Here is a 13795-nt window from a genome sequence, read left to right as displayed (position 1 = left end):
CGTACGCACCGGCTGAGCAACAGTCGGCCTCATAGTCGAGCACTGGGGAAGCTCAGAGGCAGAGGTGGCAATCGGGTACCCGATACCCGTACCCTACCCGATACCCGTACCCTACCCGATACCCGATACCCGTACCCTACCCGATACCCGGCTACCCGTACCCGATACCCGTACCCTACCCGATGCCCGTACCCTACCCGATACCCGGCTACCCTACCCGATACCCGGCTACCCTACCTGATACCCGTACCCTACCCGATACCCGTACCCTACCCGATACCCGTACCCTACCCGATACCCGGCTACCCGTACCCGGCTGGGTACGGGTACCCGTTTGCGACCCTGGTGTGGCCGGGTACGGGTACGGGTAAGGAATCAAAACCCATTTGCGACCTCTGCCCAGAGGACACTAAGAGCATTAAGGAGAGGGACAGTCGTCCATTGAGACGACCGTTCTCTGTCTCTCTCTCCGTCTCTCGTGTTCTGGTGGACAAGTGTGACTAAAGCGCTGAGATGCCAACAGAGATTCTAAGGGGGGCGGGGGGGGGCGGTGGGGGGGGCCCACGTGGTAGGAGATTTGCCCCGGGCCCTGCACCACCACCCCCCTCCCTCCACCACCACGGACAACCTTGGGGCCAGTGGGGGGGTGGCACGTGCCCCCCCCCCCCCAATGATCCGATCGAAATCCCTAATTTCGATCGGATCATTGGGGTTTATTCGTAATAAATCGGCATTTTGCCTCCCCCACTGCCACTGTGTAGCATATTATTACGTGCCAGGGACTCTATGAGATGATAGGACAATAGTCTGAATCCATAATTGGCAATAAGTAGCGACAAAGCGGCTATAAGTGACTCACAGAATTGTGCGCAATTGCGTATACAGGACACACGACTTCCCTGAAGGCATTCACCTTCAGCGAGCGCGATGCCGATCACACAACGCGGTTCGAATTCGACCCTCGATCGATGGCCGCGCCATCGCCGCACACGCGTCGAATAAAAGGCCAGGGACAAGTCCTTGTTTACTAACAACTCCCCTATCATCTTTCATTGCTGGAGGGGTTGCCCCCCCCCCCTACCTGACAATCCTTGCTCCACCATTGCTTGGGGCCCCACGGCGACACAGAGAGCACTGGCCCGGTCATCGCTCACGACGCTAACCCCCCCCCCCCACGTCCACCCCCTTTAATTCAATTAGCGTTCTTCCCCGAAGTCCAAGCGACTTTGCCTACGTGCGATCAGTGGGGGGTGGGGGGCGAGAGTAATTGGGTTGAGCTCATTATTTTAAATTTTTAATCCTTTATATTAAGTTCGCTTGCTTGCTTGCGCGCTTACGACCGTGCAAATCTTTCGGTCGTTTTTTTAACCCACTTCCCGTGATCCAATCGAGCTGACATTTTGCACACAGACTCGTTGTGCGTGACAATTAATGTTCGTGAAAATTTTTTTTCCAAAATTTTACACTTTTTAGGAAAAAAAAATTAGATTTAATTACCAATTGCTTAATGGTGGCAGGCAATCATCTGACCCATAGGTGGCAGCCATCTCAAGCCAGAGGACGAGAGGACTCTAGCCGCCACGCATATAAAGGATTTATAGTGAAAAACTTTGTTTTTACGGGTTAATTTTTTACCACGTAAGGTCCGCTGAGCGAGTTCCAGACGGCCGCTAGCCTTGAGTCGCGATGGGGTGGAACACAGAGTGTCAATCTTCATGGGGATCCCCTAGAAAGCGTTCACACGTGTGTCAAGAGGACACGTGTGTGTGTGTGTCGGTGTGTGTGTGTGTCGGTGTGTGTGTGTGTCGGTGTGTGTGTGTGTCGGTGTGTGTGTGTGTCGGTGTGAGTGTGTGTCGGTGTGTGTGTGTGTCGGTGTGTGTGTGTGTGTCGGTGTGAGTGTGTGTGTGTGTCGGTGTGAGTGGGGAGCGGTGTGAGTGTGTGTCGGTGTGTGTGTGTGTCGGTGTGAGTGGGGAGCGGTGTGAGTGTGTGTCGGTGTGTGTGTGTGTGTCGGTGTGTGTGGGGAGTGGTGTGAGTGTGTGTCGGTGTGTGTGTGTGTCGGTGTGAGTGGGGAGCGGTGTGAGTGTGTGTCGGTGTGTGTGTGTGTCGGTGTGTGTGTGTGTCGGTGTGAGTGGGGAGCGGTGTGTGTGTGTCGGTGTGTGTGTGTGTCGGTGTGTGTGTGTGTGTCGGTGTGAGTGGGGAGCGGTGTGTGTGTGTGTCGGTGTGAGTGGGGAGCGGTGTGAGTGTGTGTCGGTGTGAGTGGGGAGCGGTGTGAGTGTGTGTCGGTGTGTGTGTGTGTCGGTGTGTGTGTGTGTCGGTGTGAGTGGGGAGCGGTGTGTGTGTGTCGGTGTGTGTGTGTGTCGGTGTGTGTGTGTGTCGGTGTGAGTGGGGAGCGGTGTGAGTGTGTGTCGGTGTGTGTGTGTCGGTGTGAGTGTGTGTCGGTGTGTGTGTGTGTCAGTGTGAGTGGGGAGCGGTGGTGCAGCGGTTAGCGCTACGCTGCGCTACGAACCCGGCGACCCGCGTTCAATTCCCGCTCACGGCCAACACCCAGTGACGATTATCTGAACCGGTTCTGGGCCTCCCCAAGGTCGACTCAGCCTCAAATGAGTACCTGCTGCGGTGTGTAAAACATCGCCACTGGGGAGACAAAGGCGCCCGGGCGTGGTGTTGACCGTGCCGGCCTTTATAGGTGCTCGCTAACAGCACTTGCCCCTACAGTCTGTTAAGGCTATACGGGGGATCTTTGTCTTTATGGGGGGGGCGGTGGCGCAGTGGTTAGCGTGCTGTGCTACGAACCCATCGACTCGAGTATGAAACAAAACGAAACAATTTCGATTTAAAGCTTTCGTGACTGCAGCAGGGATTCATCTTCTAGGTTCTTTTGGTAAAGTCACGTAGAAGGGAAATAATAAAATAAAATAAATTAAACATAATAAAAAAAATAGTAGAAATATGTATTTATTAAAATAAAATAAATAAATCATAATAATAATAAAAAAATGTATTTTTATTTTTATGGTTTCTTTTTATTATTCTATTATTTTATTATTTCCCTTCTACGTGACTTTACCGAAAGAACCAAGAAGATGAAAACTAAACTTTTTTTATTTTACCGGGTAAGGCTGAGCTATACAGCTCATTGTTTTGCAGAAGCGACCTGGTCATCACAAACGACGGCTCAGCGAAGTGGGCCCATCATCGTCATCGTGTGCACACTGGTAGCAGCCAAACGCTCTAAAACGCCACGTTTCATTCGCAAATGTGCAGCAGCGATGTCACGGCAGACCACGATCCCATAATGAGCATCTCCGCTGACCGGGCCGACGGGAGAGCGAGCGGGGAGAGCGAGTGGCTCACGCTCGGAAGGGTTTGCGAGTTCGACCCCCCCCCCCCCCCCCCCGGTTCGGGGTGGTCGTGCCGTCCACCCTTAGGGGCCGTCCATAAATGACGTCACGCACCTAGGGGGGGGGGTCAGACATTGGTGACGATGTGTGACGAGGGGGGTGGGGGTTTAGAAATGTGACGTCGCATCAAAATGCGCAACTTTAAATAAATGTAGACAACACGTTCTACTTAATTAAAATTAGACTTTTTAATGTTTTCTCCTACAACATCAGAGTGCAGCGCCACATTAAATACGCACTACAATGACAATAGTTTAAAGCGATTTGAAGCATATTTTATACTTTTTGGGGGGGGGGGGGGAGGAGAGCTTTGTGACGTCATATTTCAGGGGGGGGTCTGACTTTTTGTGACGCCGTGTGACGAGGGGGGGGGGGGTAAAAAATCGTCCAAAATCGCGTGACGTCATTTATGGACGGCCCCTTACCCCGTGTGCCAGGGTTTGCTGCAGAACGGACGCTCGCGCGATGGGGGTTGTTTGCACCGGTGCCGTCGTTTGTGACCGGGATATCCAGGGGGCGGGGAGATCATTGCGTGTGGTGTTTTTCCTGCTCTCTGCGTGCTTTGCAGGCGTCCCTGTATTCGCTGGCTCTCAAGTGCCTCATCAGCCTCTCCACCATCATCCTGCTGGGCCTCATCATCCTGTACCACGCGCGGGAAGTCCAGGTACCTCGCGAAAGACCACCGCTCAGCAGAGGTCGCAACCCGTACCCTACCCGATACCCGGCTACCCGTACCCGGCCGGGTACGGGTAGCCGTTTGCGACTCTGGTGCGGCCGGGTACGGGTACGGGTAAGGAATCAAAACCCGTTTGCGACCTCTGCAAACGGGTTTTGATGTTTGAGTAGTACGACGTTGCGCTGGTAATTACATCCGGCATGTAAATGTCGTGGATTCACTCTTCAACACGCCGGTGGGCTAAAGCAGTGAACTATTTGTCTTTTGTCAACGTGACACTTTTTTTCATTGCTGATTGGCCGTGTCGGGTGGTGGAGGGTCACGACACCTTTATGAACAACGCGATCGAACCCAAAAACCTTCATTATGGATAATATCGGTCGCGAAAGCCGACACGTGTGTTCAACGTGTGCGAGTGTTCACGCGTGTGCGCGCTGTGCCCTTGAGTGATGTGTGCATGTGACCGCCGCCTTTGCTATATCTGTCACCGGTCCCCAGACCCCGTCGCTCCGCGTCGCTCTCCCTTCAAGGACACTTGCCCCCTCTAGCCGAGACCCGCCACCCCACCCGCAACACCCCCCCACCACCACCCCCCGCCCCCCCAGATGACAACTCTTCCCCCCTCCCCACGGGACGCGTAGAGCCACACGCAGGCACGGTGACGGCGCACGGTGAAAGCTCACGGTGAAAGCTCACGGTGAAAGTTCACGGTGAAAGCTCACAGTGGAAGCTCACGGTGGAAGCTCACGGTGAAAGCTCACGGTGGAAGCTCACGGTGAAAGCTCACGGTGAAAGCTCACGGTGGAAGCTCACGGTGAAAGCTCACGGTTGAAGCTCACGGTGAAAGCTCACGGTGAAAGCTCACGGTGGAAGCTCACGGTGAAAGCTCACGCTGCTGCAAGCTGCTGCCTCTAGTCCAGCAGCAGCAGCAGCAACGCAGCAGCAGCAACGCAGCAGCAGCCGCAGCAGCAGCAGCAACGCAGCAGCAGCAGCAACGCAGCAGCAGCAGCGCCAGCAGCAGCAGCAGCAACGCAGCAGCAGCCGCAGCAGCAGCAGCAGCAGCAACGCAGCAGCAGCAGCAGCAACGTAGCAGCAGCAGCGCCAGCAGCAGCAGCAGCAACTCAGCAGCAGCAGCAACGCAGCAGCAGCAGCAACTCAGCAGAAGCAGCAACTCAGCAGCAGCAGCAACTCAGCAGCAGCAGCAACTCAGCAGCAGCAGCGAGGGTTGGCGGATCGCTCGCAGACCTCGCCCGAAAATCTTTCCCGCGGGTGGCCGTCAAGGAGGGTCCCGTGCACGTGAAGTCACTCCGACGGCTGTATACTCGGAGCCTCTTTATCACAGACACGGCGACGATGCTAGCCCCGGGCTTCGCTCTCAGTTCTGAAGCTCGTCTCTTCCATTGAACGTCCCCCCACCAACTCACCCACTCCCCTCCTCGTATCCTTCTTGAGCCCTCTTTCTCGAATCTTCCATCACAGTTTTTTTTCCCCGCAGCCAATCCCCGTCCTCCTCCTCCTCCGAGGGTTCCCACCCATCACCCCCAGTCTATGGGTCTCTGTGTGAGTCTCTGGGTCTCTGTGTGAGTCTCTGGGTCTCAGTGTGAGTCTGTAGGTATCTGTGTGAGTCTATGGGTCTGGGTGAGTCTATGGGTCTCTGTGTGAGTCTATGGGTCACTGTATGAGTCTATGGGTCTGGGTGAGTCTATGAGTCTCTGTGTGAGTCTATGGTCTCTGTGTGAGTATATGGGTCTCTGTGTGAGTCTATGGGTCTCTGTGTGAGTCTATGGGTCTCTGGGTGAGTCTATGGGTCTCTGTGTCAGTCTATGTGTCTCTGTGTGAGTCTATGGGTCTCTGTGTGAGTCTATGGGTCCCAGTGTGAGTCTATGGGTCTCTGTGTGAGTCTATGGGTCTCTGTGTGAGTCTATGGGTCTCTGTGTGAGTCTATGGGTCTCTGTGTGAGACTATGGGTCTCTGTGTGAGTCTCTGGGTCTCTGTGTGAGTCTATGTGTCTCTGTGTGAGTCTATGGGTCTCTGTGTGAGTCTATGGGTCTCTGTGTGAGTCTATGGGTCTCTGTGTGAGTCTATGGGTCTCTGTGTGAGTCTATGGGTCTCTGAGTGAGTCTATGGGTCCCAGTGTGAGTCTATGGGTCTCTGTGTGAGTCTATGGGTCTCTGTGTGAGTCTCTGGGTCTCTCTGTGAGTCTATGGTTCTATGTGTGACTCTATGGGTCTCTGTGTGAGTCTATGGGTCCCAGTGTGAGTCTGTAGGCATCTGTCTTCCTCTTCGTGTTGATGCTGATGTAGAGCAGCGGCTGCGACCTCACGTCGAGATGATGAGCCAGGCGATTGTGCCACCAGGAGCAGCCGAGTGGTGAATCGCGGCTGCTGTGACGATGCCCCCCCCGCACCCCGCCCCCCAACTCCTCGCCCTGCTCCCTGTGTTGCGAGTCTTGGAACCGAGCCCACGTGACTCGGCTCCGTGGTTCGGCTCTGGGGTGGTGACCAGAATCACCCATTGTGTGTGTGCATCGTTATCATCATCATCATTGTCGTCACCACCACCGAGTATCCGATTCAAGGCCGTAGCCATGGAGTCAACATTGGGGGGGACCAAATCTTACAGGGGGTCTGGGGGTCTCCCCGCCTCCCCCCCCCAGAAAAAAATATCTAAATTTGAAAACGATTTTCCTGCCATTTCCTGCCTAAAATAAAAGAAAAAATCACAAACACATGGGATGGACTTTTATTATTTTTTTTTACAATAATGTCTAATAGTGTATTGTATTACATTGCTCTGTATTTTTTACCTTTTTTTGTTTCATTGTATGTAATGGCAGAGATTAGGGATGAATAAGTCACAGCCATAACCACAATCATATAAACAGAAATCTATTTTATAGCAATATATTTGGGGGGACATTTTGAGCATATTTGAATATTGGGGGGGATGTGTTCAGGCAATGGACCTTTGCATGTAACCGGGGCGACGTTTCGGTCAATGGGCCTTTGCATGTAACCGGTGCGACGTTTCGGTCAATGGGCCTTTGCATGAAACCGGTGCGACGTTTCGGTCAATGGGCCCTTCTGCGTGGCGTCACGTGGATGGAGGAGAGCCGCTCTCCCTTCGTGTCGCGTCGTCGTCGATGCCTCGGATTTCCGAAACGGAGGCTAAACAAATCGGAGTTATTTTCTCAGAAACCTGCGCGTGGCGCAATTAATCTCCGCTCGCGGTGGAAATTAATTGCGCCACGGCTACGCGCGCGCAATTACGCGTCCCTGGGTGCGGAAAAAGCTCCCTCTCGATGGCCGATCGCATTACCGTGATGAATCGGCGCGTTGCCGTTTCGTCTCATTATTGTCCGCGAGTGCCTTTTCACCGGCGTAACGGCCACGTGGGGCCTTTGATGTGGTCCGGGGTGGACGCGCGTGCGTCCACCAACTTGCTCAACTGCCCACTCAAACCCGCACAACCGCTCGGCCGCCGACTCGCTCGTTCACTCGTCCTGCCACCCGCTTGCTCGCCTACCCGCCCATCCACCTACGCTTAAATTCAACCGAGCACTTGCTCGCTCGCTCGCTCATCCACACACTCGCTCTCACAACCCACTCACTCATCCACACACTCGCTCTCCTAACGCACTCACTCGCTTATCCACACACTCGCTCTCCCAACCCACTCACTCATCCACACACTCGCTCTCCTAACGCACCCACTCACTATTCCACACACTCGCTCTCCAACCCACTCACTCATCCACACACTCGCTCTCCCAACCCACTCACTCATCCACACACTCGCTCTCACAACCCACTCACTTATCCACACACTCGCTCTCCCAACCCACTCACTCATCCACACACTCGCTCTCCTAACGCACCCACTCACTATTCCACACACTCGCTCTCCAACCCACTCACTCATCCACACACTCGCTCTCCCAACCCACTCACTCATCCACACACTCGCTCTCACAACCCACTCACTTATCCACACACTCGCTCTCCCAACCCACTCACTCATCCACACACTCGCTCTCCTAACGCACCCACTCACTATTCCACACACTCGCTCTCCAACCCACTCACTCATCCACACACTCGCTCTCCCAACCCACTCACTCATCCACACACTCGCTCTCACAACCCACTCACTTATCCACACACTCGCTCTCCCAACCCACTCACTCATCCACACACTCGCTCTCCTAACGCACCCACTCACTATTCCACACACTCGCTCTCCAACCCACTCACTCACTCATCCACACACTCACTCTCCAACCCACTCACTCATCCACACACTCGCTCTCCAACCCACACACTCATCCACACACTCACTCTCCAACCCACTCACTCATCCACACACTCGCTCTCCAACCCACTCACTCATCCACACACTCACTCTCCAACCCACTCACTCATCCACACACTCGCTCTCCAACCCACCCACTCACTCATCCACACACTCACTCTCCAACCCACTCACTCACCCACACACTCGCTCTCCAACCCACACACTCACTCATCCACACACTCACTCTCCAACCCACTCGCTCATCCACACACTCGCTCTCCAACCCACTCACTCACTCATCCACACACTCGCTCTCCAACCCACACACTCATCCACACACTCGCTCTCCAACCCACTCACTCACTCATCCACACACTCGCTCTCCAACCCACTCGCTCATCCACACACTCACTCTCCAACCCACACACTCATCCACACACTCGCTCTCCAACCCACTCACTCATCCACACACTCGCTCTCCAACCCACTCACTCATCCACACACTCGCTCTCCAACCCACTCACTCATCCACACACTCACTCTCCAACCCACTCACTCGCTCATCCACACACTCGCTCTCCAACCCACTCACTCATCCACACACTCACTCTCCAACCCACTCACTCGCTCATCCACACACTCGCTCTCCAACCCACTCACTCATCCACACACTCACTCTCCAACCCACTCACTCGCTCATCCACACACTCGCTCTCCAACCCACACACTCATCCACACACTCACTCTCCAACCCACTCACTCGCTCATCCACACACTCGCTCTCCAACCCACTCACTCATCCACACACTCACTCTCCAACCCACTCACTCGCTCATCCACACACTCGCTCTCCAACCCACACACTCATCCACACACTCGCTCTCCAACCCACTCACTCACTCATCCACACACTCACTCTCCAACCCACTCACTCATCCACACACTCGCTCTCCAACCCACTCACTCATCCACACACTCGCTCTCCAACCCACTCACTCACTCATCCACACACTCGCTCTCCAACCCACTCACTCATCCACACACTCGCTCTCCAACCCACACACTCACTCATCCACACACTCGCTCTCCAACCCACACACTCACTTATCCACACACTCGCTCTCACAACCCACTCACTCATCCACACACTCGCTCTCCAACCCACTCACTCACTCATCCACACACTCGCTCTCCAACCCACTCACTCATCCACACACTCGCTCTCCAACCCACTCGCTCATCCACACACTCGCTCTCCAACCCACACACTCACTCATCCACACACTCACTCTCCAACCCACACACTCACTCATCCACACACTCGCTCTCCAACCCACACACTCACTCATCCACACACTCGCTCTCACAACCCACTCACTTATCCACACACTCGCTCTCCAACCCACACACTCACTCATCCACACACTCGCTCTCCAACCCACTCACTCATCCACACACTCGCTCTCCAACCCACTCACTCATCCACACACTCACTCTCCAACCCACTCACTCATCCACACACTCGCTCATCCACACACTCACTCATCCACACACTCGCTCTCCAACCCACTCACTCATCCACACACTCGCTCTCCAACCCACTCACTCATCCACACACTCGCTCATCCACACACTCACTCATCCACACACTCGCTCTCCAACCCACACACTCACTTATCCACACACTCGCTCTCCAACCCACTCACTCATCCACACACTCACTCTCCAACCCACTCACTCATCCACACACTCGCTCTCCAACCCACACACTCATCCACACACTCGCTCTCCAACCCACACACTCACTTATCCACACACTCGCTCTCACAACCCACTCACTCATCCACACACTCGCTCTCCAACCCACTCACTCATCCACACACTCGCTCTCCAACCCACTCACTCATCCACACACTCGCTCTCCAACCCACACACTCACTTATCCACACACTCGCTCTCCAACCCACACACTCATCCACACACTCGCTCTCCAACCCACACACTCACTTATCCACACACTCGCTCTCCAACCCACACACTCATCCACACACTCGCTCTCCAACCCACACACTCATCCACACACTCACTCTCCAACCCACTCACTCATCCACACACTCGCTCTCCAACCCACTCACTCATCCACACACTCGCTCATCCACACACTCACTCATCCACACACTCGCTCATCCACACACTCGCTCATCCACACACTCGCTCTCCAACCCACTCACTCATCCACACACTCGCTCATCCACACACTCGCTCTCCAACCCACTCACTCATCCACACACTCGCTCTCCAACCCACACACTCACTTATCCACACACTCGCTCTCCAACCCACTCACTCACTCATCCACACACTCGCTCTCCAACCCACTCGCTCATCCACACACTCGCTCTCCAACCCACACACTCGCTCATCCACACACTCGCTCTCCAACCCACTCGCTCATCCACACACTCGCTCATCCACCCACTCACTCATCCACACACTCACTCTCCAACCCACTCGCTCATCCACACACTCGCTCTCCAACCCACACACTCGCTCATCCACACACTCGCTCTCCAACCCACTCACTCACTCATCCACACACTCGCTCTCCAACCCACTCGCTCATCCACACACTCGCTCTCCAACCCACACACTCGCTCATCCACCCACTCACTCATCCACACACTCACTCTCCAACCCACTCACTCATCCACACACTCGCTCTCCAACCCACTCGCTCATCCACACACTCGCTCTCCAACCCACCCACTCACTCATCCACACACTCGCTCTCCAACCCACACACTCACTCACCCACACACTCACTCATCCACACACTCACTCATCCACACACTCGCTCTCCAACCCACACACTCACTCATCCACACACTCGCTCTCCAACCCACACACTCACTCATCCACACACTCGCTCTCCAACCCACACACTCATCCACACACTCGCTCTCCAACCCACACACTCATCCACACACTCACTCATCCACACACTCGCTCATCCACACACATCTACCTGAGCACTCTTTCACACAATTACCACCCAAATCCACAACCCATCCACCAACTCACTCCCCCACCCACCCCCACACATCCATCCACCCACCTACCCATCCACCCACCTACCCATCCACCTACCTACCCATCTACCCAACATCTCACCCCCTTTACCCCCACCCTCTCCACCACTGTACGCAAAGTACGCACCGACCGGAGCCAACCAGGCTAATCGGAGGTGCTGTGTTGAGTCTGTGGGCAGTGTTGAGTCTGTGGGCAGTGTTGAGTCTATGGGCGGTGTTGAGTCTATGGGCGGTGTTGAGACTATGGGCGGTGTTGAGTCTATGGGCGGTGTTGAGTCTATGTGCTGTGTTGAGTCTATGGGCAGTGTTGAGTCTATGGGCGGTGGTTGAGTCTATGGGCGGTGTTGAGTCTATGGGCAGTGTTGAGTCTATGGGCAGTGTTGAGTCTATGGGTAGTGTTGAGTCTATGGGCAGTGTTGAGTCTATGGGTAGTGTTGAGTCTATGGGCAGTGTTGAGTCTATGGGTAGTGTTGAGTCTATGGGCAGTGTTGAGTCTATGGGTAGAGTTGAGTCTATGGGCTGTGTTGAGTCTATGGGCAGTGTTGAGTCTATGGGCAGTGTTAAGTCTATGGGCGGTGTTGGATCTATGGGCAGTGTTGAGTCTATGGGCAGTGTTGAGTCTATGGGCAGTGTTGAGTCTATGGGCAGTGTTGAGTCTATGGGCAGTGTTGAGTCTATGGGTAGTGTTGAGTCTATGGGCAGTGTTGAGTCTATGGGTAGTGTTGAGTATATGGGTAGTGTTGAGTCTATGGCTACTGTTAGTTTATGTGCAGTATGTATGTTGAACTTCGTTGACACCGTACGTGCGGGAAATTTCCGACGGTCTTGAAAAAAATATATTTTTAAAGCGGGAAATTCCTCCCGAGTATAAACACCGAGCGCTCTGCCCCTGGTGGACACTGCCTATGGTGGAGCCTCCCCATGGTCGACTCTTGCAGTTGGTGGACTTCACCCGGTGTGGGTGGACGCGTGTGTGCGTGCGTGTCCACCAACTTGCTGAACTGCGGTGGCTCCGACCCGAGTTCGATTCCCGCTCACGGCCACAAGCGCCCGGTGGCGATTATTTGAACCGGCCCTGGGACCTCCCCGAGGTCGACTCAGCCACAAATGGGTACCTGCTGCGGTGTGTGAACATCGCCATTGGGGAGACAAAGGCGGCCGGGCGTGGTGCTGGCCACCCACCCCCTCGTGCGCCGTGCCGGCCTTCGTAGGTGCTACTCGCTAACAGGAGTTTGCAGTGTCTCTCTCTCTCCCCGTGGTCGCGTGGATTTTTCTCCGGGTGCTCCTGGATATGCCCTCCACGTTTAGAATCGGCAACACGCGTTCAGAGTGTTGGCGTAAATTTCCACGCGATGGTGAAGAGCCACTTCATTGAGCTATCATTTGTGACAGCCAAGAAATATCTACGTAGCTCAGTGGGCCTTACCTGGTAAAATTAAAATAGTTTAGTTTTAGTTTTTTTTTCCTGTGTGGAGTTTGGTGCGTTCTCCATCCCTGGGTTCCTTCTGAGTTCTCCCGTTTCCAACCAGAGGTTTAAAAAAACAAAGACAAAGATCCCCCGTGTAGCCTTAACAGACTGTAGGGGCAAGTGCTGTTAGCGAGTGGCACCTATGAAGGCGGGCACAGCACACGAGGGGGTGGGTGGCTAGCACCACGCCCGACTGCCTTTGTCTCCCCAGTGGCGATGTTTTCACACCGCACCGGGTACTCATTTGAGGCTGAGTCGACATAGGGGAAGCCCAGGACCGGTTCAGATAATCGTCGCTGGTGGCCAAGAGCGGAAATTGAACTCGGGTCGCCGGGTTCGTAGCGCAGCGTAGCGCTAATCGCTACACTCACTGCTGTTGGCCAAACATCTTAATGTCGCAGGATCCCCCATGAAAGAGAGTGCTCAGACTCGGTGTGGCTTTCCTGGGTTCGGAACAGGAAAAAAAATAAAAAATCATCATCGGGGGCTATGATGCGGCCTAGCGGTAGCGCGTTCCTAATAAAGTTTTTTAAAATCATTATTTTGGGTTAGAGCGGGCAAATATAAATGTGTCGTCAAACCCGCCACCACCCGACACGGCCACTTAGCAAGGCTTGTGACGTAAAACGAAAGTTTTAGCTCTTGCCATCCCCAACTGTCTGTCACAGGCCACACAGTGCGGTGGGGGGATTTGTATTTCGTTTTCGTTCTGCTCAACCGCCCGCTAACTCGTCCACCCCCCCACCCCACCCCCCCTCGGCTCAGCTGTTCATGGTGGACAACGGTGCGGACGACTGGCGCATCGCCATGAGCTCCGAGCGCATCTTCTTCATCGCCCTCGAGCTCTGCGTGTCGGCCATCCACCCGG

At 54.5% G+C, this 13795-nt stretch overlaps 1 protein-coding gene across 1 annotated transcript in view; it reads left to right on the top strand.

The window, feature by feature from the left end:
* Positions 1 to 13795, top strand: part of LOC144736150 (small conductance calcium-activated potassium channel protein 2-like) — a 53136-nt gene that overhangs the window by 18305 nt on the left and 21036 nt on the right. Inside the window, 2 exon segments of the mRNA XM_078618736.1 lie at positions 3970 to 4065; positions 13693 to 13794. Of these exon segments, the coding sequence (XP_078474862.1) occupies positions 3970 to 4065; positions 13693 to 13794 (198 nt within the window).

Source organism: Lampetra planeri, chromosome 59 (assembly GCF_965212315.1).
Source record: "Lampetra planeri chromosome 59, kcLamPlan1.2.h2, whole genome shotgun sequence".
Taxonomy (NCBI): Eukaryota; Metazoa; Chordata; class Hyperoartia; order Petromyzontiformes; family Petromyzontidae; genus Lampetra; species Lampetra planeri.
The sequence above is the reverse complement of the archived record's forward strand: the minus strand, read 5'-3'. Positions and strand labels throughout refer to the sequence as shown.